Source organism: Gavia stellata, chromosome 15 (genome assembly GCF_030936135.1).
Source record: "Gavia stellata isolate bGavSte3 chromosome 15, bGavSte3.hap2, whole genome shotgun sequence".
NCBI lineage: Eukaryota > Metazoa > Chordata > Aves > Gaviiformes > Gaviidae > Gavia > Gavia stellata.
The window spans coordinates 1891963-1918725 of NC_082608.1; the positions used below are offsets into that span (position 1 = coordinate 1891963).

The 26763-nt window shown below is 47.7% G+C and overlaps 1 protein-coding gene across 1 annotated transcript in view; it reads left to right on the forward strand.

Moving 5' to 3' along the window:
- The first annotated feature begins 5389 nt into the window (after positions 1-5389).
- HYDIN (HYDIN axonemal central pair apparatus protein) overlaps positions 5390-26763 on the forward strand; it is a 150582-nt gene continuing 129208 nt past the window's right edge. Inside the window, exons 1-5 of the mRNA XM_059825082.1 lie at positions 5390-5509; positions 6653-6778; positions 8674-8793; positions 12190-12324; positions 19224-19423. Coding sequence (XP_059681065.1) covers positions 5390-5509; positions 6653-6778; positions 8674-8793; positions 12190-12324; positions 19224-19423 — 701 coding nt within the window. The remainder of the gene's footprint in view (positions 5510-6652; positions 6779-8673; positions 8794-12189; positions 12325-19223; positions 19424-26763) is intronic.

A 26763-nucleotide genomic window follows, 5' to 3' on the forward strand; every position in this document is an offset into this window, starting at 1 on the left:
TTTCTTAATGTCCATTAAGAAATTTGCTGTTTATTCTTAATTTCCTGTCTTTCAGCACAGCGTCATCAGAGAGCTGTTCAGTTTTATTTCACTGAAGGAAGCTGTTGGACATATGCACAAAGGGATTTGGATGCTTTAGGGCCATGTCTAAGTGCTCACATTAACTTTTTCCTCAGCGCAGCTTTTGCCAAGCTCAGGGGCCCTGAAGGGCCCCTCTGTGCCTCTCTGTGCTGCTGAGCCTTCTGAATTTTCCAGGTCCTGGCACGACTGAGCTTGTGTGAAGCCCTACCTTGTGCCTACTGATACTTTGGCCTTATGACCCTAGCCCATATCATGAGCCAGGGAGTGTTCAGAGGTTAATGTTGCTGCCCTAAAGAGACAAGGTGAAGGTGCTTCTTTGCACCCCTAATGTAGCTCAAGGCCAAAAAAAGCTGGGAGCAGAGCGGTCCTGTGCAGACCTTCCTTTTCTGCCTAGCGTGAGGCAGGGAGCCTATACTAGCTGTGAGCCCGCACCATGAAACAAATCTTTTTCCTTCACTTTGAAGATGATCCTGGTCTCTTTTTTTTTCCCCTCTGGAGACTGCTCATGTGTTGCATGTTAAATAGTCATTAGGTAAAAGACTTTGTGATCTGAGGGGCAGAGTCCCCCAGCCAAGGCTTTTCTTTAGCCCTTAAGCATCCTAGCTGCTAGCTTGGAGGTCAGGCTTTTTCTCACTTGATTTCTCCACGCAGCAGTGCTAGGAGATGTGGCAGGGACCTTGTCTGTGCTGACAAGCAGGACTAAGGAATGGCTTTGGCCCCTTCCGTCTATCTGGGAGGGCAGGAAGGTTTGGGCTGGAAAAATAGACAGTGAGTTTGATAGCGGGAGCACAGCCAAGCATGGGAGCAGGGTTGTTGGGGCTGATGGGAGCAGGTCGAGGTACCAGCGTCGGGTTTGGCATTGGGGTGCTGAGGTGCTTGCAAGCCTTGTATGGGTTCCGTGTCACTCCTACCATGTAGCTCCACGAAGGTGCTTTGTGGCCAGCAGTTTCCCTTGCTAAGCACCCAAGGCTTCTCTGGCAAGTCCTCTGAGCATGAAAGCTGGCTCCAGGTGTGCTCTTTGCCTGCAGCAGGCAGGAGTTGCTTCTGTGCTGAGCAGGGGAGGCTCTAATGTTGCTTGTAAGGTGCTGGAGCCGTGGGAAGGAGCACGAGGTGGCAGCCCTGTGAGTGCATCTCCGGCCAAGCACAAGGGACTTGGTGGGTCTCACCTTGACATCTGTCTCCAAGTTCTGCCTTCTGAGACTGGAAGCATCACCCAGCATCCAGCTTCCTTTCCTTACAGCACTTCTGTCTTGGTGCCTTGAGTGCCCAAGGGTGTCACATCTGAGGTTTCTTTGCCCGAGCTCTCCAATTTCCACTCAATCAGTGGCTGGATGCCAAGTGGGAGATGTTTTGGAGCGAGTTTCCACAGGCTAGCTGGCTGGAGAGCCAGTTTGTTTTCAGGGCTAAGATCCTCCTTAACTGAATTGTAAACCCCCAAATAATGAATGGTGGTTTTCAGACCGAGGATTTCTTGTTCCCAGCCAAGCAGATGCGATGATTTGGTTTGCCTGTGGCCGAGAGTCTCATGAGAAGCTTTTGTTTATAGCATCTGCTGTGCTGAAAATGCGTGAAGCTCCCTGGCAGCTGAGATCCTCTTGTAAGCTGGGTGTCCCTGGCTGGTGTGTGGGTATATGTGTGCACAGTTAATTGGAACGAGCTCATCAGATGGGTATTCACCAGGTGCAACAACAGAGGACACCCCCAAAGGCATTGTTGGAGCTGTGGCAACACTGATTTGCCTGCTCTCTTTTGTATTGATGTGATTGGGGTCCTTCCTGGGCAAGCAAAATAGAAATTGAGTTGTTGTTTTGTAAGTCAGCGTGGAAACTTTTTCTTTACTCCTTAAAGAAATGATTAGCTAGTCTGCAGTGTCTAAATTAATTGATCTGAATCTCATGGAACATTAACAAATGCTACTCTAAGGCGTACTTTAGAATACTGCTGCAATCATTCACTGCGGAGTGAGATGTTTAGGAAATGGATGGGCTGCAGTGAGTTGCAGGGCTATAACTTTATCAAGGCATTTCAGTGGCATTGTAAACCACCAGAGATGAGACCGAGTCGACCAGTTGTGATGCTGAGAAAGTTCAAGGCAGAAAGCATCATTTCCACTCCAGCTTAGAGCTGAAGAAATCCCAAAGCCGCAAATGCTTGAACAGGCATCTGTTCCCTTGGTGTGGAACTGGTTAAGGTGGTAAACCTCCAGTCTTTAGTGGGTTAGTGGACCTTTCCTATTGTGCTACTTGCAGGATGAGATGCTGCTGTTTTGAGAAGCTTCTCCGCACACCACCTTGAGCACTGCCCAGTGTAGTATCTCCCCACGTTAGAGCAGGGGGAGCTGAGCAGCAGAGAAACGAGCAGACTTTTAGCTAATGTCAAGCTCTGAACCTTCTGCTTCCTTGAGGTCCTGGTAAAATCCTCCTGCTCTGCCTGGCAAGGCTGTAGCAGCTGAGGAGAGGGGACGCCGGGCAGCCCAATTCCCAAGTCCTGTCAGTTGCCTTGGGGGTTCCACTGGGTTCTTGGAAGTTGCCGGCACTGTGTCGGTTATTGCTGCGCCGGTGGGAGCATGGTCACACCAATGGCTCCCTGGCCATCTCCTGTCTTTCCAGGCTGTCCACAGCCACTGAGTAGCCCATGGTGATTCAGGAAGCAAGAGTGGGCGCTACGCAAAGTGAATCCTCCAGGACAAGCGTGAATTCCCTGTCCTAAGGGAGTGTCTGGCCACCGGGCAGGAAGGAGGCAGTTTTGTTGGCAGGAGGGCCAACAGCAGGGATGCAGCAGCTACGTGATACTCAGTAGGATTTAATTATATACCTGGTCTAAGAGCAAGTCTGGGGAGGTAAAGGTTTTCTTAATGGGTTCGAAAATTGTTGTGCAACTTGCAGTGATGGTGGACATGTCTAGCTTAGCTGTAGATACCAGGGTAAAAGGGAGCCTTGGGGAGGAGACTGAAGCTTGGATGTCCTTGGGGATCTTCAGCTTGGTGCCCTGCTCCGATACATCTTGGTTTCCTGAGACACGTCAGGAATTTCTACCCCAGCCCTGGGCATATTTCTTCATTGCTTTTCTAGGTGGTCTTAGCTGTTGTGTCCTGATTCCTCTGCCCAGGCTCAGGGCATTTGTGCTCTGAACCTAAAGCTGAGGTGGCAGCGCTGTCTGTGCCCTGAGCCTGGAGCAGAGGGGGAATTGCAACCCTTATGTTTGTGGGACGGGTAGAGGGCTGTCTGAGGTGGGGAAGATGGAGATCTCCCCCCACCAGCCAGGGGTGGTGGGCTGGAGGCGTGCTGTGGCGTGGTTGCTGTTCTATCCTGCCTCTACAGAGTGATGTGGCTGATTGCTTAGTTCTGCTCTTTTCCTCCGAATCTGGGAGGCTGATCCCTGCGGGCTCTAGGGAAGTGGAGCTGCAGAGCTGTCATAGTGCCTCAGTGGAGAGCAGGGGAAGCTGTAAGACGGGGCCAGGGCTGTGGAGGTTGGAAGCCCTCTGGAAATAAGCATTGTGGGCATGATGAATGGGATTAATTTCAAGCAAAGTGAAATTACAGGTAGAAAATTGGAACAAATAATCCAGTTATTCTCAAGACCTAGTAATAAAACGTGGAAATCCAGATTAATGCTGTATCATCCCCATTAGATTTCTCTCTTGGAAAAAGAGTTATTTCCAGCTTTAAATTCTAGCTCTTGCTACAGTATGTCCTCATGTCCATAGTGCTGTGCTGTGCTCTCTCATGTTTCTTGCAAGAACAAAAGGAGACAGCAACATTGTTGTTTCCTAACACTGTAAAGGGCCCAGTACCATGAACATGTGCAATGCTGTAGCTGTTTGGGGAGTAAAGGAATTAAGTTATTGCCTTGCTTGCAGGATGTGGGTAAACCTTGAGGGGGAGGGAATGGTCATCTTTGTATAGATGATGACTTGCTGTATACAGCAAGACATCATGCACACAAAAAAGATGATGTGGAACAGACGGAAGCAGGAGGGAATGTGAGCTGTGATTTTTGTCAGATAATGTCAGAATGAGAATGTCAGAATGAAAAAAAAAAAGTCGGAGTAGAACTGGGTTTGAGAGCACTGGCCTTTCAAGTGCCAGAAAATAAGAAGCAGGCATATCTATCTGTTCCTTGGTCCAGTTAGCCAGAAAGGGAGGGGAAATTATTTCTAGTCCAAAGTAGTGCTTAGCAAATACTGTACATGATTCTCTTAGTGTTCGAGACCACTTTCTGGGGTTGTCATCTCTTCTTGCCCTTTCTTGCACACCCACTTTGTGTGATGCAGACGGAGAGAGGTGGTCGGCAGGCTGGTGGTTGGAAGAAGAATAGCCCATGGAGCTTTTAACCCATGCTGCTTGTAGGATAAGGATGCTGGAGAAGAACTGCCATTAGGATAAAGTCTTCAGTGGCCTGGCTGTCACATATTTGCATTTGTATTTGAGCTAATTGCTCATGTTCCTTTAATGGTTTCATGCTTTTATTTCTGCTGTTACAGCCTCTAATGCCTGTAGGGAGCCTTAAGTTTGGGTGTTAATAAGTGAAAATGAGGGCCCTCATTCGCCATGGAGAAATGCTCTTGGGCACTGTGGTAATTTCATGCCTGGAAGGAGTCGTATTTGCTGGATAATTTTTGTAACTTAAACCAACCAAATTAGCCTTGAGAAACTATAGTTCTTAATCAGAGTATTGAACTCTACGCTCCATTAGTTGGAAGCATCACCAGGCTCCTTGCACAAAGGGTGGACATCGGGTTTGCAAAGTCGGCAAGTAGTCTGATTTCATTAACGCTGGGGGCAGCAGCGATCCCTGGGTTTAAGGTTGTTCATAGTACTCTGAGCACTTAGTAGGGTCAGGCACACAGTCACATCAGGTCAGCTGCCCTGGCAAAATGAAGCAGCTAAGTGACATTTACCTTCCTTCTGTTCCCACCGGAAAACTTGTAAAAAGGAATAAAGGACAGTTTGGATACTAATAGAGATTGGGTTAATAATTCCAGTAAATGGGATTCCAAAAGTAATGGAAGTGGGGGAAGGTGAGAAATGCCAGCAGGCCCTGGTGTGTGTTTGTGGCTCGTGGGACTGCACCCACAGCAAAAGGCTGTTTTGGCTCAGGGGATGTTTGTTCTGGGGTTTTACTGCTATGAATCTTGACTGTGCCACTTAAATATGGTCTAATCATGGAACAGGGTGGGGAGGCCTTAAGTTCTCCACTTCGGAAGGATGCCACAGCCTGGAGACGTGGGTGTGTCCTCTGGTTCTGCCATGAATGGGATTCTAGAGTTTCAAAGTTCCATTGTTGCTCCTTCCAGGTGAGCTGAGAGATGGCCACTGGCAAGATCCATCTGTCCATGGGGTCCTCCAAAATGGCTGATGGATTTCAGAGTAAAGTGGTAGCACCTCGTTTTCCAAAGCTAGTCAGAGAGACAGAGGAGTCTGTAACTGTAAGTACCTGCTGTGGCTGGGCAGGACATGTGTTAAGGCTGGAAACTCCCCCTGTGTCCCTCCTGCGCCTTCCCCTCCTGTTGTCTAGCAGCACTGTGAAGCTGGACACCACCTCCCCATCGCTTTGCTGCCCGGCTTCTGCCGGAGGTGGCTGTCATGGTGCAGTGGGGAATGGAGTGCGTGCTGCTTCGGGGAAGGTCCAGAGTCTTGCCTGGATGCCAAGTTAAATGAATGTCCTGGGCATTGCACTGGAATAGCTGAAGCGTGAGTGTGTGCTTCGTTCCATCCTCTTTGTGTGGGCAGTAATATCTTCTGTCACGTAGGCATACTTGCCAGTGCTGCTCTGACCATACCTGCCCTCCAGGCAGCCGGGCATGTGGTGGGCTGCTCGTGCTCTGCCTGAAGGACGTGGCTGGTCCCAGACAGAACAGGTTGCAAAACCGTAATTGTATCTCATCCTGTGTGGAGCACAGATCCAGCCCTGCAAACAGCAGTGGAGTCAGGGCGATTCCCCCTTCCCATCCACAAACGTCCCCTTTGCTGACTGGAGCTCACTTGACTGGAGATGACCTAGTGCTTAGGCTCTGTCAAGGAGATATCTCCGAGTACTTCTGCAGAGGGGTCTGTGAGGCCAGAACAGAGAGAAAACAAGTGCTAATTAAGAAGAAATAACTAAAACTTGGACCCATTCCTCTCCACATCAGTCTTGGCACAACGCTGCTTTTCTGCTTTCCTCTGACTCACCCAGCTGTGACATCACACACGTGTTGGTTGTGAGCATTGTGCAAGGATGGAGTTTGGGGATTTCTGATAACTCCTTCCCACTGTCTTCAAAGGTCACTGCCTCAATGCAGCAAAACTAAAAAGGAAACAAATGCCCGAAGAGCAGAAATCCCCAAATATGTCACATCAAATCATGAAGGAGAAGCTAACGGCAGGGCAGAGCCACTTGGTTAGAGCGTGTGTGTTCCGCTCTATATCATTAATTTACTGATGTTAAATATTTCAGCAGGTAACTTAGGGGACTTCCAGGACTATCCTAGTGGCTGTGATCACAAATTATTCATCAGTGGCACTTAAACAAGAAAAGCCTTTCTGAACAAAGGCATTTGTGTAACTCTTGCTGGTGTTTTGCATTTCAGCTGACTCCCTCCGCTTTCCTGAAGGAGATGTCTCTCACCACTGAGCAGAGGCTGGCCAGCACTCGGGAGATGAGGCGGCCCCGAATTATCCAGCTTCTAGACATGAGTGAAACCTCCCATCAAAAGGTAGCCTTTTCCTGCCCTTTTCCTTGCTGTTCGTGACATTTGAAGGGTGTGCGTGCTTGTGACAGGCCTGCCTCCAGCTTATCTGAATACCTCGGTGACTAGGTCCTGTTGTCCTTTCCAACTCCCGAGTGACTAGCGACAGGACAAGAAGAAATGACCTCAAGTTGCGCCAGGGGAGGTTTAGACTGGATATTAGGAAAAATGTCTTTCCAGAGAGAGCAGTGAAGCATTGGAAGAGGCTGCCCAGGGAGGTGGTGGAGTCACCATCGCTGGAGGTGTTCAAGGAACGTGTGGACGTGGCACTGCGGGACATGGTTTAGTGGGCATGGTGGGGTTGGGTTGGTGGTTGGACTTGATGATCTTACAGGTCTTTTCCAACCTTAGTGATTCTGTGAACTGCTGCTGGTGGTGGAGTTCCTTCTGCTGGGGGAAAAGTAAAACATTTTTCCCCGGTGAGACATTGAAGTCCTGATATGCTTAGTAGCCAATACGAATAACCTCTGCTGAACATGGTGGGTTTTGCTGGAATTTAGCTACCAGTGCTAAAGCACGATACTGGGGGAAGTCTGGGGCAGGACACCAGGGCAGGAGCTTGCCATTTTCCATCCTCCTGCTGAAATAGTCGCATCTCGCTTCGGTACAGTTGCTGGCAAATGCTTGGGGTCATAGGACTCCCTCAACGGTGGCAGCATTGGCCTTTGAAAGCTGAGGGCCTACGGTAATTATTCAAGATTTAACAAAACCAATTGCATTAATACTTTGGGTTGGAACAATGTGTGGGACCCTTGGAGGGTGTTAGAAATTGCAGGCTGCCAGATATACAGGGGAATCACGCTAGGCAGAGGCGATGTGGAGGTGCTTTATCTGGATCAACGTTTACTTTCAAGCTGCTTTTCTTACAGGACTGCTCAGTACAACACGCAGTCCAAATGGGTAGATTGCTGAGGTAGGCTGTTGAGTGGAAAATTGCCAGCCAGAGACCTGTAACGAATTGGTTAAGGATTGCCCTAGACAGCACGGGAGGTTGGGAATGCGTCAGACGAGTGCACAAATAACTGGCAGTGTGCCGCAGCCATGCATGGAGACCTGCCCATGTCTTTCGAGGGGGAGCAGTGCAGCTGGAAGAGGGGAGACAAAGCAGGGAGGAATTTCCTCAAAGTAATGCCTCTGCTCTGTAAGCATTTGCTGTTTGTGTATGTTTTCAGCCATACTTCTGCAGTGGTGTTAATTAAGAGCAATAATAGAATACAATAAAGCATCCCTTTTAAAGCTCATGGCAAAAGGAGATACCAAGTCCAGTCTTACTCAAGTTGCTCAGTAATGCTGAGAAAAGAGCTGAACCATCCAATGTTCACCTCACATGTCTTTTTCCTAACTACTGTTACTTTCTTGTTGGCCTTACCTCCTCTGGTACTGTTCTCTTCTTACTGATTTCTAGGCTCTATATCAAAAAATTATATCTGGAGATGTGTGGGATTTGGTCTCTCTGTCTCAGAGTAAAGATCATCCCAAAATGGTTTCCCATGGAGTCTCACGTAAATTCTTGGGTTTCGCTTGCTCCATGAGCGCTCATGGCTCTTTCAGTAAGTGCTCTGGAGCTGAGTGACCCCATTAGCACAGGGCTCTGCTGGAGGTAAGCGCTGCCTTGCATTTTGGAGAAGAAAACCTGGAGTACCACCTCCCAAAAGAGCTTCTTAGCTTGAGCCTGCTCAGCGTGGCCCAGAAACTTTTGATGAGCTCAGAACACAGGTGGGTGAGCTCCTGTTTCCCTAGTGTGAGCTGGGCAGACATAGTCACCAAGAGACTGTACTTCATGGGAGATCAATGTAGGAATCTCATTCATGAATCTTTTTCCCAGCAGCTGAACCTCTCACTGCTCTCTCTTGCATCTCCAGTTCTCCTCAGTTGACCTGGACCAGAGCTTGTTTCAGCCTTTTCCATCAGAGGTGGTGTTTCAGAGCTATGTCCCCTGCGAGGTCTATGAAGCGCCGCTGATTCTGAGGAACACTGACAAGGTAAGTGCTGGGACGTGGAGGTTTAACGCTGTGCTGGGAGAGGAGAGCAGTGTAATTCACATGGTGTACAGCGTAGCAAGTTATCTGCTGCAGCGCAGCACGTCAGAATAAAATGTCTCAACACCTTTATTTTGCAAGATAGTGGAAATCTTCCCGTGCTGGAGATTCTCCCCCTGATTTTGGCCATGCGTTGGTGGTATCTAGCCCAAAGGAGCTTTTCTAGTCAGCATCCTTCCTCTCGAAAGCCCCGGACTGAGGGGAACGTTGAGGGCTGTACAGTCTGTACCTGCCCTCATGCTTTACCTCGAGTGTGTATCACGTTCTGGTGGCTCCTTGGTTAATCTTGGTTTCTGGCAGGGCATCTCTGCCTCTCACAACCTGTTTAGCTGCCTCTGCAGCTCACTGTCAGAGCACAGGGGTTGAGTCTTCTCCGCTTTATGTTGGAATAAGTTACAATTAGTGGTGTTAGCACTCCAGAAAGGGTGTTTTGAAACAGCAGTGGAAGCGGACTGATTTAGCAGGAGCAGTGGGAGGCCTTTAGGGGCCACTTTAGGCTCCTGCTAAGTTTAATTCAGTTCTGCCCAGGTTTTTCTAAGGCAACGTGGGTCTCGGCTTTCCCTTTGGAGAACCACAGCGCATCCACAGTAACATGCTCTTGAAGGTCTCCACCTTTACTTGAAAAAATTGTGATCATTTTGAGACTTCCCAAGGAAGTTGAGAAGGGAAAAGTTGAACAACGTCAGCAATTTTCTTCCACTGTAAAGAGGAGAATTGAGACCTTTTGAATTTCAGCAGGGGAAATATTTGTTCGAGTGAGGCATGTGCCAAGAGCAAGCTGGTGGGAAAAGAGAGGAGTGAGGAAAGGAGCTGAGTTAGAAGGTGCTCTGGGAGAGAACACTGTACAGGCAAGGGTTTCTCTTGATACCTAGCAGTAAGTGTGCTGGAAGCAGAGAAGGGTCAGAAAAAGAAAGGTGTAATTAAAGACAGTCTTCTGTACTGAAGAGTAAGACGTATCCATGAGAGGAGGGTGGCAGGATGGGAAGATGGAAGTGTGCACGAGAGCGGGTGAATTAACCACCTCTCCAAATCTACCTGTTGGGGAAAACAAACAGGTGGACAAAAAAGCGCTGTTGGGGCATATGGCAGGTGGAGGAACAGCAAGAGAAGTCAAAGTGTATTTGGAGATGACAGGGACACGGTTGAAAAGAAGACCCTTTGGCAAGGGAGGATGCAGGCGTGGTCCCTCAGTTATTCCTGGAGAGTGCTGCGCCATTCCTGGTCTGGCGTTCAGCTCGGGGATATTGGAAAGATGCAGCGTGGATGTCCATGCCCCAGGGATACCACTTGTGTGGTCCACAGTGATTCTGGGCACTCTTTGCTGTAGGTATCCTTTCCTGATTAAAGTGTGCCTCAGTTTCTCTTTCCCTATGGCTCTGCTTCACTCCCACTAAGTCTTTTGGCTTCAGTTGCTCCGTTATCCATGTGGCACTTCAAAATGTTTGTCTTTGCCAAGTACCAGCCAACAGGCAAACAGTTAATTTGCTCTATTCATGCTTCCTCAAGTGGAAAAGAACATCTGCATCAACATTTCTGCCATTCCCAGTAAAAAATAATAAACTTGTACAGCTGCACCTTGGGATTTGTATGCCCTGTAAAGAGGAGGCAATGTGTGAACTGTTGATTTTTTCCAAAATGAATTAGTTTTGAAGCTAGTAAGACCTCAACCATTGGACAGTGCTGGTGTGAAAGTAAGATCAGCTCTAAGGAAAATCCTTGGCATATTTAAGTACACAAAGTTAGAGATGATAGTCCTAAGAGAGGTTATTATATTGTAATTTTGTTGGCTTTTGATAATGTCCTAGAGAAAAGCAACACGTGTTCTGTCTCAGTTTTCTCACCAGTTTCCCAGATTCCTCTGAATCATACTGACTTATGCTGCATGGTAGCCTGGTGCTGTCTGCTCCATAAAAATCCAGCTGACAGCAAAGTGTATTCCAAAGAGAGGCTCTGTAATCATTCAAATACAGAAGCGCTTTGCTACATACTTCCTGTTTGTACCTGTGTGTTGTACAAGTGCTCTTCTGTCTTCAGGCTGCTCCTCACGTCTTCTGGGTGGCTTTTGCTGAAGGTCTTAACTTATCTCCCAATGGACTTGGTGACCAAAATGTTTGTCTGCAGTGTGAAATTGGCTCTGGGAACTTGCTGCCCCAGGGGATTGCTGGGAGCAAAGGGTGTTTGGAGAATTCAGGACTGCCTCAGCCGTGGGTTATCAGGCTCGGGTGGGTGGTGCAGAATGAATCTCCACTTTTGCCAAGCCTCGTGTGGGTTCGTTGTTTATCAGTGAAGCTGCCTGTCAGTCAAAATCACCTGTTTTAGACTTTGTGAGATGAGATTTGGTGCTCAGGGGTTGATATCCGTGTGCTAGAAAATGCCTGTGTGCAGTCTCTGTGTTTGTGGCATCCCAGAGGGCAGAAACTTGCAGCAGGGTGCCTGCAGGGACTGCCGGGTGTGGGGAGGAATGCCCGGAGATCTGCCTTGCCTGCACTGTCAGCTGCCTGGCTACAATCAGCAGGCAGCAAGAGCCTCCGGAGAGCTGAGATTGGCTTTTAATAATGAAACCACACTGTGAGTCAGTGCTGGTCATGTATCTCAGGGCAGAAAATGCCTTTGAAGCCCATAATTGATAGGCACAGCCTGGGGGGTCGTCTGGCTTGCCATTATTGTGGTAAGTTGACTGCTCTGATCTTCTGCATCAGCCTTTCCTTGTAGAGTATCATGCTTCTTCCTTGCTTCTCTACAGCCCCCTTTAAATTCTCTTAGCCATCTCCTTGTTTCTGGGGTTGTCTTTTTGTTTTTCTGCGTTCCTCCTTTTGCTCCTCAGCTTGCTTTTATTCCCAGTAAGGCCACAATGTCTGTGGTCTCCTTCTCTTGTTGGTCTGCCTGCATGACTCTGTAGCATTGCAGCTTGACTGCCCTGCTCAAACCTGGTATGTTAGAAGTGAATTTCTTCCTTGCCCCAGTATAACACGTCCTGTTTTGCCTTCAGATAATACATTCCCCCTTTAGAGGTGTGATGGCATGGATGTGCGCAGGCAGAAGCAAGCAGGTTCTCTGGGTTTGTTGACTATGTGGATGACTTGATTCTGGTATCATATCGCCATGCTGCTGGTGTCTTATCTGCTTGGCACTTCCTTCACAGCAGGGCATTGCCCTACTGCCTCTGGCCTGGAGCTATTTTCCCCCAGCAGAAGGGATTCAGGTCCACCCTTGTGTATTATGTGGAGAGCTAAAAGTGCTTTGGAAAGGTCGTTGAGGAAGGATGTCTCCAGGGCATGGCTAGGTTTCTTCTCATGTTTCCACAACTGGCAAAGTCATAGTTTCATGTTTTTCCTGCAGGTTCCTCGGCTGGTGAAGGTCGTCCTGGAGAGCTCACCTTATTTCAAGTTGATCGGCCCCAAGGATGTGTACCGTAAGGTAGCACCTGGCATGCGTTCAACTTTCCGCATCCTTTTCACCCCTGAGGAGAACAAGGTGAGACTGGAGGTGCCCAGAGGTTGGTGCCTTCAGGGGAAGCTGCACCTGCAGGGCCGGATTCAGAACAGGGCATCTGGTGTGGGTTTTGTGGAACTGTCCTGGTTTTGGTGGGGTTGCACTGGATCTAGAACTGGCGGAAACTCTTTCCCCATGGTGAAGATTATGCTCTCATAGGCTGGAGGCTCTTACGTGTTTCAGACTTTTTATCCTTCAGCGCTGGCACATTTGACATAATGTCTATTGGCTTCAGGGATAACAGTTTACTGTCTGTGCTGGGACAGCCTCTCAAGGTGTCTGTTTCTAGTATCTGTCCGTTGCTGCATAATTATGGGTTTGCTCCACTAATTATAAATACAAAGGTCTGTTTAAAAGTGACCTGTTATTTGGGGGACCCGAAGTAAGCCTGATCAGAGTGAGGACCACCACCTTTGAAAACTGCAGTCACCTTAGTGTGTATCATGTTGGACACAGTAGTGACACAGCTGAACGTTGTGTCTAAAGTAATAGCTTTTTTTGCATGCTGGTTATAGTCCACCCCTTGCTGTGAGGTCTGCTCCAGGCTGCAGCTGGTCACATCTTGGCATTGCAGGGTGCTGCTAGGTGCTGCAGCAGGGACTTGCAGGCTCTGCTTTCCCTCCCTGTGCTTTCTTGAGCGTTTGTGAGGGAAGGTGCACGTGGAACAGTAGGAAAGTGGCAGGGAGGGGTGTTGATAAGATGTTTAGCCATCTCAATGGCAGGGGTTTAATTATTATGGAAAATACTAGAGGCATGAGTAGATCCAGAGAGCTTTTCTCTTGCCCATCTGGCAGCCACTTCCCTGCCTGGCTCTGGACTGGAGCAAAGATGATGCTTTTTCATCCCCTGTGTTTCCAAGCCTTGCAGCCGTGCTGTCCCTGAGGACACTTGCCTGCCTGCGATCCAGCTGCGAGTCTAGGGGAGAGGGAGTGCTGTGCCCATGGCAGGGAGCCAGCCTGGTGCAGAGCCACTGAGCTCTAGATGTCCTTAACTCAGCGGGAGGTTGATGTGCTGCAGATGACAGTGAGACATCTGCCTGGCAGAGCATGTATAGGACTAAAGGGGCAGGTACAGTCTGCAGGCAGACACCTTACCCCAGAGCCTGTGGGCAGTAATACTGGTGTGGCTGTGTCTTCATGCGTGTTATTGTGGTTGCTCTTACACCTGGCGCCTATTCCGTGCCACACATACTTTTGCTTGGAGGTTTGAACACCAGTGCCGTGGCCCTGGCAAGTCTGATTCTCCGTGCTGTGATGCGAAGGGTCAGTGCTGTTACCTGGAGGCTTGTTAATACAGAGGATTTAGTCCATGGCACGGAAGGGAGGAAGCATTGCAGGCAGACAAAGACAGGCAGGCTGACTCCTTCCACCAGCCCCCCGCCACTCCTTAGCACTGTTTTTCGCATGGCTTTGTTGGAGAGGCAAGGTTAGGGCATAGCTCTGAGCCAGCTGGTGTTTCTGCACCAGGCCAGAGGTGCAAGATCTCTTTGGGCATAGCTGTTTTCTCATCTTCCATTTGCAGCTTAGATTCAGTGTAACACTTTGTCCTGTCCTCAAACAGTACAGATATAGAAAACTAAAGAGGAAATGCCCTGTGGTGCCTGGCTCCCCATGCTTGTGAAATAATCTGTTCCTTTGGAGGGGCTGAGAAATTATTTAACATCATTAATATTTAGGGTAAAAATTATGTTGGCCTAGGGCAGTTCTCCATGCTACCCAAGTGACACGAGAGCTTAATGTCACTGAGGTAGGCTTTGCAAAGTACACTGGTGCCTTTAAAATGTGATTTATTAGTATAAATTAGTGTTCATCTTTGGGGTGGAAGAGGTAAATGGGTGCCCATGAAGGGCGGCAAAGTGCTGCTCTTCAAGTTTCGAGAGGCAGCAGAGCAACACGTGAACATCACCACAAGTAGAAGTAGGGTGAGATAACCCCCCAAGAGCACTGATGTCCAATACTTTGGCCCTTGTCTTGCCCTTGAACTGGCGAGCGTCTGGAGTAGGGAGCTCTGCCAGCGAGAGGTCCTCCGCACAGCTTCAGTGACACCCTGGCGGGGTTCTGAACTGGGTTTTGTGCCCCTTGCAGGGGTTGTGCAGGGCATCGGGAGAGGGGTGCGTGCTGCTCGGTGAGGAGCACGTGGGGGTTTATACAGCCGAATCAGAATTTTGTACAAATCGAACATTTTGTCTCGTCCTTGGTGGAGCGTGAGTCAGCGAAGTACCTGAGTGCTGTAGCTCAGCTAGAAATGCATCAGTAGCGTGGTCAGGAGGTGTACAGCACCTTGAAAACCCCTTAGCGAAGAGGCAGCCTCTGGGAAATGGTTCTGTAAAGCCACCTGCATTGGGTTTGCAGTTGTTTGCATGCAGAATATCTGTGGTTTAGCTGTGGAAGGCTTATGAGTGCTACCTTGGCACAACCTCTGCCTCTCTTCTGCTCCATGATCCACTGGGATTGTGGACAACCCAGTGAATCGGGATGCAGGTACAAACCCCTCTGTCAAGGTCAGTGAGCCTTCCTGGTGTGCAGCTGGTTTCTATAATTCTCTTAATTTTAATCTGTTCTTCCTCAGGGTAAGTCTGACTTCAGTGAAGTCGCTCACGATTCAAGGGAGTAAAATTGCAGCTAAGCCCTAAATAAAAGGACCATGGGAGTTGTTAGTGGCTGAAATGCCACGTGCCATGCAGGCCTTTCTTGAAAAATGAGCAGTTTCCTATTGTCTCGCAGTCATTTGGGAATGTGCCACGTGATTGGACTGTCAGAAAGTGAAGAAATAGCTGACATGTCTCTTTGTTTATTGGCACTTGTGTTACAAATATGAAATGCTAATTCTTCTGTTGGGCAACATAGGCAATTAGTTGTTCTTGCTGCTTCTGATTTACGCATTTCTGTTTTATGGCTCCGGTTGTACAGCGGGGGTGTTCTCGTGCCACCTGTGTTCCCGGGTGTCCTTGCGCAATAGTCTGACGGTCTCTGGCTAACTGGAAACCATCGTGGAACTGACTGGCAAATAAGCAACAGCCAGAAATACTGACATTTGTGTGTCCTTTAGGCTTACCAATAGATTATCTTAAAGGAAGAAGGAAGGAAGAAGACTATAAAACCACAGCACAGCCTATTTTGTTTTGTCCTCTTGCTCTTTTCACTGTAGCAATACAATATTTTCAGGCAATCCAAGTTCAGTCTGTAAGGTTTGCAAAATTCATTACCAATGCTCAGTGGAGGCTGAATTAATGCTCATTGATTAATATGAAATATGACAGGACGATGAGTTATTGCATTACTGAAATTAACTCCTTTAAAATTCAGTCCAGCCCCGTTAGATGTTTTGTAGCACACGGAAGCTATTCCAAGTATACTTTCAAGAAGACTCCTGGGAGGAGGAAAGGGGCAGAAGATCAAGGCAAATGGCCCTGTGCAAAATGAACCTGGAGCGAAGGGACTGATTTCAAAGCATCCTGTGAATTGGTAGCTGAGGGAGGCAGGAGGAGGGGTACCCCTTCTCGTCTGAAGCCATCTTCATCCGCCAGCCTCCCTCCTCTCTTTTAATGCCCCTTATTTTCCAGCCTTGATGGTATCATGGTTTCAGCAGGGAGCTTGCCCTATCTGACTTACTATGCTACCTCATGCTACAAGGATCTCTGCCGTTGCCTGCTGCAAGGAACCCAGTGAAGTGTTTAGGATCGGTTCTGCAGTAAAACTGACATCCGAGTTTGCTGGCATACTGGGCAGTTAAGGCTGCTATCCCTGTGACAGTAATTAATGTTAGCCTGAGTTTGCAAAGAGCTTGAAGTGACACCTTTGATACAAGCAGTTGCTTTAGTTTCAGCGGGTGCTAATTCAAATGCCATCGGTGATGCTTTGCAGGCCAGAGCTTGTAACTTACTGCCTATCAAAGGGGAGTAAGAGAAGAGGAACCATTGTACAATGAACTGTATTTTCCCTGAAATAGATAGCAGAGCTGTATGAAGCATGAAGTCGTATTTTCATGAAAATCTATAGCCTGAAGCTGCATCTAAACACAACGGTCTTTAAAGCATAGAAGTGATGCAACCCCTCCCTCACCCAGGCATGTTTACTTAGAGACCTGGTTTTAAACAGCCTGCTAAGGGTTTGCAGTTGCAAAGTCAAACAAGATTTTAAACTGGCTTCGACTGTACCCCTAGACTGTGAGTAAGTGCATAGCAGAGTTGGTAAGACAGGGCAGTGCTGCAGTGGAGAATTGCAGCTTTGATTTTCCAGGGGAGGGCGATTCAGCTTTCAAAAGCTTACAGGACCATGGATTCACAGCAGCGTGAGCAGCCAGCTTCTGCCTAGCACCCCTCTTTCCTTGGTTCCCCCCCCCGCCCCGTTTGGCCTGATGCTGCATTCAACTTTGCTGCGAGGTCCCACTTTGGGGTCCTAGAGCGCGGTTGAAGGGGCAGCACATGCTGAAGTGCTTTGAGTCAAGCTTTGTGTAGGATGCACCGTCCCAGGGCGTCCCTGGAGAAGGGGCTCAGCACACAACATGCGTGTAGGTGAATGGCAAGAGGCAGCTTTCTCTCTCAAAGGTCGCGGTTGTCTCTGCGAGGCCAAATCCTTGTTGCTTTAGCCTTGTCTTTGCACACCTGGAGAAGTCCCTTCCCCAGGCACTGCTGTGCAGGCAGTCCCAGTGCCCCTCACTGGCAGCAGAGCTGGGAAGGCTGCCTGTGCTTGCTTTTGGGGGGGATTGATTCCTTGGGCTCTTATTTACCTTGCTGCTGATCTGCTCCTTAGCGATGACAATGACTTGAAAATTATTTCCTTTTACTTCCCTCAAATGCCTCCAATTGATGAAGTTTTCTTTTTTCTTTATCCCCCTGCTGATCTGAACTCCTTGCGTCCTCCTCTGTCTACCTGGCATCTGGAAGGGAGAGATAAGTAAATATGGCATGCCAAGACTTAATAAGGCACGCAGATTTCAATTGGATTTACAATGCCTTTGTTACAGTAGTGTGGCCAAAATAACAAAAAAAAAAGTAAATAGGAATCTTTATTTGCTAATGCAGTTTCTGAGGATCTAAACAGTCCAGGATGTGAAGTACCCAGCTAATAGGTGCTTTAAATTCACATGGGCTGCCCATAGCTTTTATTTTAGAGGGCTTAGGCTGCAAAGTTGAGTACAAAATTGCTAATTCAGAAGGACTTGCTGAAGATGAAACGCGTTCCTGAAATGTGATATTCCAGTCTGTAGGTCGTTTGCTGCAGTTCCTTTCCTGGTATTTTACCTTCCAAATATGAGAAGCAAAAGCCCTTCTGCAATATCCAGTGTGAATATTAGAGATACCCAGAATAAAAGATCCTTCTTTATTCTTTTTCCACCTTGGATGTGACAGTGTCTGTTAGTGCAACCTTGAACCCCAGCCGAGCAGGCGGTTGGTAGGCGCTGGGTGTTAACTTTTGTGCTAAAGCCGTAGCTATGTGTCTGTGCCTCGTCTGGCTGCTGTAGGTCCCTTGCAGGCTTGGAGAGGACGGGTATTGGAGCAGGAAATCCCAAGTGCAGAGGAATCCGAATCCGGTCTGGTTGAGGGGGTTTGCTGCTGCGGGCAATTCTTAAATTGTCTGCTTGCTGCTTCAACAATTATAAAAATACCAAACGAGATAAAAGCACTGAGGGGAAAAAAGATCAGGACAGCAAGTGAGTGATAAGAGGCAGAGCTTTTATCAACTGGTCAATAAGAGCTGCTGGAGGTAATGGCTCCTGGTCCTATTAAACAGTTTTACCACTGATTTCAGCAGGGGGCAAGGTGATACTTCCAGCCCAGCTATGCCACACTGTAGATCTGGAGATCGATCTGCTCAACCCTACAGCAGAATGATTTTGGTGATTTGATTCACCTCCCTACTGCTAAATGCCAGACAGCTTGGGGGGGGCTGTCTGGCGCTTTTCTGAGCAAGCCAATGACTGGGAATAGCAGAGCTGAGTTTGCTCTGGTCGGGATGTCTGACCTGCCTCAGGGAGGCATGCTAGCAAGGCAGCAAGTCGCTTATTCTGGAGACTGTGCAAACGAGAGGTGATGAAGACATCAGTCATGCAGTGGAGAGGAAGCAAAGCTGTTTGCTGCCTCCCCTGAGGCTAGGAGGAGATGTAAAGGGAAATTGAGATTAGACACAGGAAGAGCTCTCTTTAAGCCTAGGGCAGAGCTGGAACAGGCTGTTGAGGGCAGGGGTGGAGTTGCTAGTGCTTTCAAGTACTTGTCAAACATCTTTTGAGTAGTTTGGGTACAGAGCTGAGCCAGTTCTGGGGTGGGGAGGTGGATCAGATAACCTTTTAAGGGTGTGTGTCCCCCACTTTGTCTCCATAATGCTATGGGAAGGGGTGGGAAATACACCTGTACCCTACACTCAGCTGATATAAATCAATTATCGTGTCCAGCTTGTTAAGTATTTCACCAGACTGACTCTTGATCGTGCATGTAGCGAAGTCCTTCTGAAAATGTACCTGAGCATCTCCTGCCAAGCTTCAAGCAGGTCACTGCATTGCTGGGATTGAGGTTGGCCCTGTGGCACAACTGGGTTCTTAGTGGTGCCTTTAATAGTCTGCAGTGGCGATCAAGGCAGGTTCTTGTTACTGCTGTAATCCCGTACATGAAATGACACTATTTTGGTGCCTCAGAATCCAAGTGTCAGACGATTTTGTCTGGTTCTGCCAGCTTGCTGGGAAAGCAGGTGACTCAAGGGGGTTGTTCCTTCTTTGTGAGTTAGCAGCCCTGTTCAAGTCGTGCTACTGGACTGAAAGGTCATTAAGGCAAAAAGGACTATTACATTATTGAATGCTCCTGTTAGAGTCCTAGAAAACAGCAGCTTTCCTTCTGCTGTGGGGGTGGTATTAAATGCACTGCGCTGAGATTGTTTCTTTCCCTGCAGGATTACTTCCACCAGCTCACCTGCATCACGGAAAGGGAAAAGTTCGTTGTGCCGATCCGAGCTATAGGTGCCCGAGCCATCCTGGACTTCCCTGACCAGCTGAACTTCGGTGTCTGTCCAGTCAAGAACAGCACCCAGAAAACTTTGCTGGTTCGCAACATCGGGAACCGGGAGGCCCGCTACCGCATGAGCACTCAGAGGTAAAGGAACTCAACACGTTGTGCAAAACACTGTTGCGTGATAATATAGCTGGTAAACGGTAACAAAAAGGAATCAGAGCATCTGAGCTGCTGTATTGCAGTCGTAGCTGGAAACGGGCAGGACATGTGGGTCTGGCAGTTGCTTATGGTGTCTTAAGCATGATACAACCTTTGATAAAACTCTGCAAGCTGCAGCAAAGTTTTACACTGCAGTGGTGTCTCCAGCACAGCATCTCACTAGACCAATTCTGTTAGCTTGAAAGAACAAATAAAGGAAGGCAACCTGACCGCCCTTGGGCTGAATGGGATAGTGCGTGGCAGATGACAGCTCTAGGGAGCTCGGTTCTGTAGACTAAACGCAGTGTTAGGAAATGGCTGGCTATGAGCTGGTGGAAGAGACATTTAAGAGTTTATCAGCAGCTGTGTCTATGTTAGCAAGTAATTCTGAGCAATTGGAGATCAGTAGATGAAAGCTGAGGGTACTGAGGCCCTGACAGTAACACTGTGTGGTCCAGGAACTTTGTTTTCCAATAGGATTCGTCTGGTCCTTGGGACCAAAATATTCTTAAGTAGAATGAGCTCTTAGGTGGAGATGAGTAGACACTGGCTTCAAGATTGCACTACAGCCCCAAAGCAGAACGCTACTGAGGGCACAGGCAAAAGATGCGGCAAAAATCTGGTGCATGGATTGGGAGCGTTTTCTCCTGGAGCTTTATCTCCCCTAGGTTTCTTGGAGAGTGCTAGAATGTTAGTAGCTAGCTTGCAGCCTGCTGATGGTAAGTACCTTCTGAAACGGTTGCATACCACTGTCAGCCAGATACACCTGTTCTCTAGGAGGCCGCAAGCACAGGGTATTCTGGTGGTCCCCTAATCAAATGCCTGATGTGAATTGTGTTGCGGACAGCCTGTGCTGTTCCTTTTGGTCTCAGAAGGCAGTCACTGGTTTTCCAGTTTGCTGAACTGGAGAGGGTAATGAGTTTTTTGACACCGCATCTGCAAGGAAACCAGTTCAGTTGGCTGGTAATGAGTTGAGAGTTGCTTGGTCCCAGAGGTCTCGGTGTAGGAGCTGAGGTCAAGAATGCAGCAAAGACCCGCTGTCTGACTTGGTGCATCTGCGTTGCCTCAATTTCTTCCCCAGGAAAACAGGGCTCGAAAGAAGACTTCTTACTTTTGTCCTGTGAAATGTGAGGGTCCAAGAGGAGCTTCCACCAAAGCCTGGCAAAGCTATTTAAGCAGGCTTCCAGGATGCTCTTTAAGCAGGCTGCTGCTTTTCACCATGGAGAATGCATAGGCAGGAACTTGTAAATCAGTGTACAGTTTTCCTCTGGGATTTCCAGATCTGGTTGTCACAATTAAAATAAATCCCCAGTAAAGTCTAGCGTCTTTTTGCAGTGTACTTGCCAACTATTCTATTGAGTGATGAAGCGTATGTTGAATCCTGCTTGATACAGATTTTAAGACTTCTCTGAACTTCAGCAATTAGGTATTTCAGTCCTGATTTGCAATAAAGCAATGGGAAGCGTTACGAAAGTTTTGCTTCAAACTACACAAAGTAGAATTCTGAATAACCGGATTGCATGTTTACAGAGATCAAAAGCTAATATGATTTCCCTTGTTAGCTGAGGGCAGCAGTCATCTCTTGCATTTCATTATGAACTTTTGACAGCCAGTTTGAAATTTCAAACAGATGATTTAAATCTTTGAATATAATCAGTATTTTATTCTAATTAAGTTGGTCCTACTTTTATTCGGATTTCTTTTTAAATACTCTGAAGTTCCTGTGTTTCTGCTCTCTCTTTTTTATTTTTGCTTTAAGTGTTCAGCAAAATGTCATAATGAATTCTTCATTGGGAATTTTCTTAAAGGTTGAGTTCCTCTAATGCCTGTCTGTCTACCATCTGCCTATACAGACATGCACAGATGTATAGGAAATAAAATGAGAAATTTGAGGCGTGTGTGAAATGGGATTGGGCTGATTTAGAAGATAAAATCGTAGACTAACTTTGGAAGGGACTGCTGGAGATCATCTGAGCAAGCACCCTGCTCAAAGCAAGAGCAGCGTCAAAGTTTGATCAGGTTTGCAAGCAACACATCTTGCTACTCTGGACCTTTTCGTGTTGAGCTTTGAATGTCTTCAAGGTTCCCTCGCTTCTCTGGGTCTCTGTTCTAGTGTTTGACCACCCTCATGGTGACAATTTTTTTTCTTAATATCTGCTCAGATTTCCCATTACTGCAACTTATGCTCATTTTCCCTTATTCTACACTGTACATCTCCAAGAAGAGCTTGTCTCCATCTTCTTTACACCTTCCCTTTACGTGGTTGTGACCAGCGCTAAGATCACACTTCATCTTTCCTTCTCAGGACTGTACAAACCCATTTATCTCAGCCTGTCCTGTGCTCCAGCCCCTAAGGTCCTCTTCTGTAGAAATGTTTTCTGTCCCATCAGTGCTCAGCCTGTACTGCTGGAGGTTATTTCATCCCAAATCCAGGATTTTGCCTCTTTCCATCCCTGAACTGCATGAAGTTCACATCGGCCTGTTTCTCCAGCCTGTTGTGGTTCCTCAGAGCAGCCCAGCCCTCCAGTGTGTCGACCACTCCCCAAAGTGTGGTATCCTCCAGCACATTTTGTGTTCCCTGCTGTTGACCAGGTCAGGATGTCCCCTTGCAGCCCAAGACCAGAACAACCATGTTCTCTCTCTGCGATGAGGCTGTGGTGTGCCAGGAGTGGTCATTCCAGCCAGTGCTGGTGACTGTACCAGGTGATATGTCATCACTGCATTGCACCAACTCTTCTTGCTGTCTGAGTGCCTCTGGACCCTCTACCGTAGCTGTAAACTTTCACATTATTGACTGAGTCTCTTGATAGCAGTGATCAATGGTTGATTCCTTGCTGCTTGTGCTATGAGAAGTTGCTCAGATACCTACCACTGAGCTCCCAGGTGAGCCCTGGGGTTCTAGCAACCCCAGCAGACAAGAATTGGCCTCCCAGCTGGCATGACAAGCTGGCTTGAGAATCAGACTGATACACCGCTCCACAGGCTAGTAGATTATTAGCTGGCAATTGTCTTCGAACAAATATATTTACACAGGCTTTCACAAGAGAGGCCATTTTCCTCCTAACATTAGGGGATTAATTTCCCTGTTGTAGAGGCTATGACAAAGGCTGCATCATTATTAACAACAGAGGTAGTGAAGGTTTAATGTCACTAATTCGTTTGAATGACTTTCATAATAACTTGGTGATTAATTATTACCACAGAACACTTAAAACTGTGCTTTGGAAATGAACGAGTTATGTTCCCTGTCCTGGAGAGCTTATAGTGTAAATTAGATGCATAATCAAGAGTTAGGGAAAGGAGTGCCAGCCTTCCAGACTGAACTTTAGGACTGTTTTAGTCTTTCTTATTTAGTGGAGAATTTAAGCAGCTTAAGTTGAATGTATGCTTGACTTCTGCTGAGTAAGGATGCGGTGTTGTGTTAAAGGCACTCTTAATATCACGTAATAGCTTTGGTGTGTGTTGATACGTACAAGCACATGCATGCATACGAGAGAGGGAGGAAGATTAGTGGAGTAGAAGGGAATGAGAGATCTGTCTAAGTTTATAGACCCATCAGCTGCCCTCTGTCCTTTACTCTCTATCAGCACAATTGAAGCCTCTGTCTTAGTTGCCCCAACTTTTGTTTTCTGGCCTGAGCAAATTCAGGGTCTTGCCCATTCGCAAGCCAGCTGCAGATGCCACCCTTTCCTAGTCCCTTGCGCTGCTCATATCGCTTCTCTTGGCCTCCTTTCTCTGGATTCCCTTCTCTATAGCATCAAGCGTTACCTATCTGCTTTCACCTTTGGTGCATTTTTCAGCCCATCTCCCATCCTAACCTTTCCTCTGTCAGTATGAACAGCTTGGCTCTTACATCTGGTCAGTTCATGATGTTCCCTGCCTGTTATTCATTTATCTAAGGAATTTGTTTTCTGTTGTGCATTTCACTCCAAGGAAGACCTCTTAAGTGAATCCGTGGGCCCAATACAGCATCCTTCTGCTGCTCCATGTTCAGAGCTCTCCCTTGCCATGGTGTCTACCAGAAGACATGGCCACATTTTTAACTACTTTCTGAAAAAGGAAAAAAAAACCACTAAAAGCACTCATCATGCAGTCTGGCTTTGTGCCTGTCCTCTCTCTGCACGTCCATACCCAGCTCTTAACTGCATAGCTTGGTGGTAATAATAATAATAGTATAAATATAGAAAGTCTCTTCCTGTCGTTCTCATTGTTAAGGCAGGATAATGAGTTTCTTCTCCATGACATTCAGGGAGATAAATGCCATTCCAGTACATTTGAGTTGAAAATGGTGTCTAGAAGATCTCAGGGCAGCACTACCTTTTTCTGACGCTACAGACACTGTACTATGCCATGCTATAGGTCTAGAGAGGATCAGTCTGAGATAAGATCGATTTAGGAATGTCCCCACCAAGCTCTGAAAACCCAGGTAATTATGACAAATCACACAGAATCATTAAAGTTGGAAAAGACCTGTAAGATCATCAAGTCCAACCACCAACCCAACCCCACCATGCCCACTAAACCATGTCCCACAGTGCCACGTCCACACGTTCCTTGAACACCTCCAGGGATGGTGACTCCACCACCTCCCTGGGCAGCCTCTTCCAGTGCTTCACCACTCTCTCAGGAAAGACATTTTTCCTAATATCCAGCCTGAACCTCCCCTGGGGCAACTTGAGGCCATTTCCTCTTGTCCTGTCACTTGTCACTTGGGAGAAGAGACCAACACCCACCTCCCCACAACCCCCTCTCAGGCAGTTGTAGAGAGCGATGAGGTCTCCCCTCAGCCTCCTCTTCTCCAGACTGAACAACCCCAGCTCCCTCAGCCGCTCCGCATCAGACTTGTGCTCCAGACCCCTCACCAGCTCCGTCGCCCTTCTCTGGGCACACTCCAGCACCTCAATGCCCTTCTTTTAGTGAGGGGTCCAAAACTGAACACAGCATTTGAGGTGTGGCCTCAGCAGTGCTGAGTACAGGGGCACGATTATCCTACGAGGCACAGTGCTTGGAGCCCCCTTGCATCCCTCCCTATAGTACCCATAGACTACATGGAGGCATGGGATTGAAAAGCTACAATAAGACGTACAAAGATCATCCAAGAATATGAAAATAGAGCCTAGGTGCAGTGAAAGAGGGAAAGATAGAGCTGTGGGATGCTGACTCTACGCAGGGTTTTTCAGCACAGGGATGGAGTCTTGGGTGCTTTGACCTAGCAGACTGGGTTTACTGGAATAGTGACACTGCTTGACTTTGGCTCTTATACCATTACTAAAAGTAATGTATACTGAGATTAAATGATCTTTGGGTTTTTCCTGCAGTAGATCTTAGTGGACAGATGAGGCAATTCAATCACCAGTAGATTTTACTGCCTTCCATGGGGTTGGAGGTAGCTTTGGATGAAATCAATTCTCCCAAACTCAGATCATTTTATAATGCAAATTAAGTGGTCAGCAGACCAAAGGAAGTTTGGTTGTAGAAGGTAAACATAGCATGGGACTTGAGGAAAGGATATTGCAGCCTCCCTGCACACTGCATTTGCTAAATGCGTGGTTGCAGGAGAAAAGGTGGCATGGTGGCTTGAGAGCCTGAATTGCCAGCTTTGTTCACTCATCAGTTGTGTTTCTAAATTACGTCAGGAGTATTTGGCCCTTGGTATCCTCATGGGCCGTAACTTTTGCCCAGCTCTGTAAAGAAGGGGGGCTGATGCCTGGAGAAAGTAAGCAAGATGTAAATGCCAAAATATATAATTATGAAATTGCTTACCAATCTAGCGTTGATCTCTTTCTAAAGGACAGTAATAGGCAAGATCTCAGCAGGTGCTGGTGGGAAGGTCTCTCCTAAATTGCTGTGGCTAGATGAGTTTATACAAGCTGGGGATTGCAAGGTACCGTTGGGAGATCTGGACCTGTGAAAGTTTAGATGTCATACAACAACGCAAATGTCCAAGTGGACATGGTTAAGAGGCATGTTGGAAGAAAACAAGCTATTAAAAAAACCTCCAAGCCTTGTCATTCCTGTTTTTTGGGAGCGGTAGTGATTCATTAAAAGGGTAGATCAAACAGGACCGGAATTATCTTAAAGAGCAGCTCACAACTAATGGACAAAAGGCCAAAGTTTACCTTGCCAGCTTCATCTCTTGGCAGTGGTCTTCATTTGGCTTTTACAATGCATCAGGGATGTTTCCGTAGCATCTCTTCTTATCTGTAGGCTGCAGGGAACAGCTTAGTGATGTTGACTGCAATTCGGAGGAGTTAAGTTTAGCCATGGAGCTTGCATCTTTGGGTCTTGGAGAACCAGGTCTATGTGAGGGATAATGAGCTCTTGCTACAGCAGTAACAGAGTTGTCTTGTGGGTACAGCATGGGGTGGGGTGTAGGAGATGCAGTGTCTGATTTGTGCTCGGTTTCTCAGTCCTGAGAACAGAGTCCTGAACTTGGCTAGATCCATTTCTGAGAATTTGAAAACAGGAAGATACTTTTTTCTCAGGGGTCCCCTGAAGTCACCCGCAGGAGTGTTATTCCCATCCCAGCCATCTGAGGGCAGGAGTACTTAGACATGGGGAAGGAGTAGGAAGATGATGGCAGTGCTGAAGTGTTGCCAGGAGTCTCCTTCCTTAGCTAGCAGCTTTTCTGTTCTGGCAACGCTTCTGGCAAAAAAAGGGGGGGGGGGGGCGAAATCCGTGCCTTTCCCACGGCAGGCCATGATCCCACCCATGCGCCAGCAGAGACCTACAGCAGTCCTGGCGTAACCACCAGTGGAGGTGCAGCACCATGTAGAGCAATCCGGTTCTGAGGCTGATGGTGCCTTGTCTTTCTTCCTCCTCCTCTCTCTCAGAAGTCTCAAGTCCAGCACGTAAACATTGCAGGCCCAATGCTTCTCCATTAGTCAGCGGTAATGTTCTCACTAGTTGTAATGGGAAGAGGTCAGGCCCCTAATCGCAGTAATATCTCCTTAACGAGCAGAAACTCCAGCAATTTCATCACTGTCACTACTTACGTGAACAAAGTTCAGCTTGCGCACGGCTCCGGTTGTTCTCATTATTTTTGTGTGCGCATTGCGTTCTCTAATCACGGTAAAACTCTCCAGAACATGTTTTTACGGCGACAAATTGACCACCAGCAAAGCACTAAACCCAGTAACTTTTGTTTTCTAAGTGGGGCTGCACAAGAGCCACGAAGCGCAGCTGCCATTGTGCAGAAGCATGTTTCATCTGACTTAGCCCTAAGCATTAAAGCACTGAGTTTTGTGTCTGTCAGGCAAGAGCTGTTTACCTGGTGACAAATC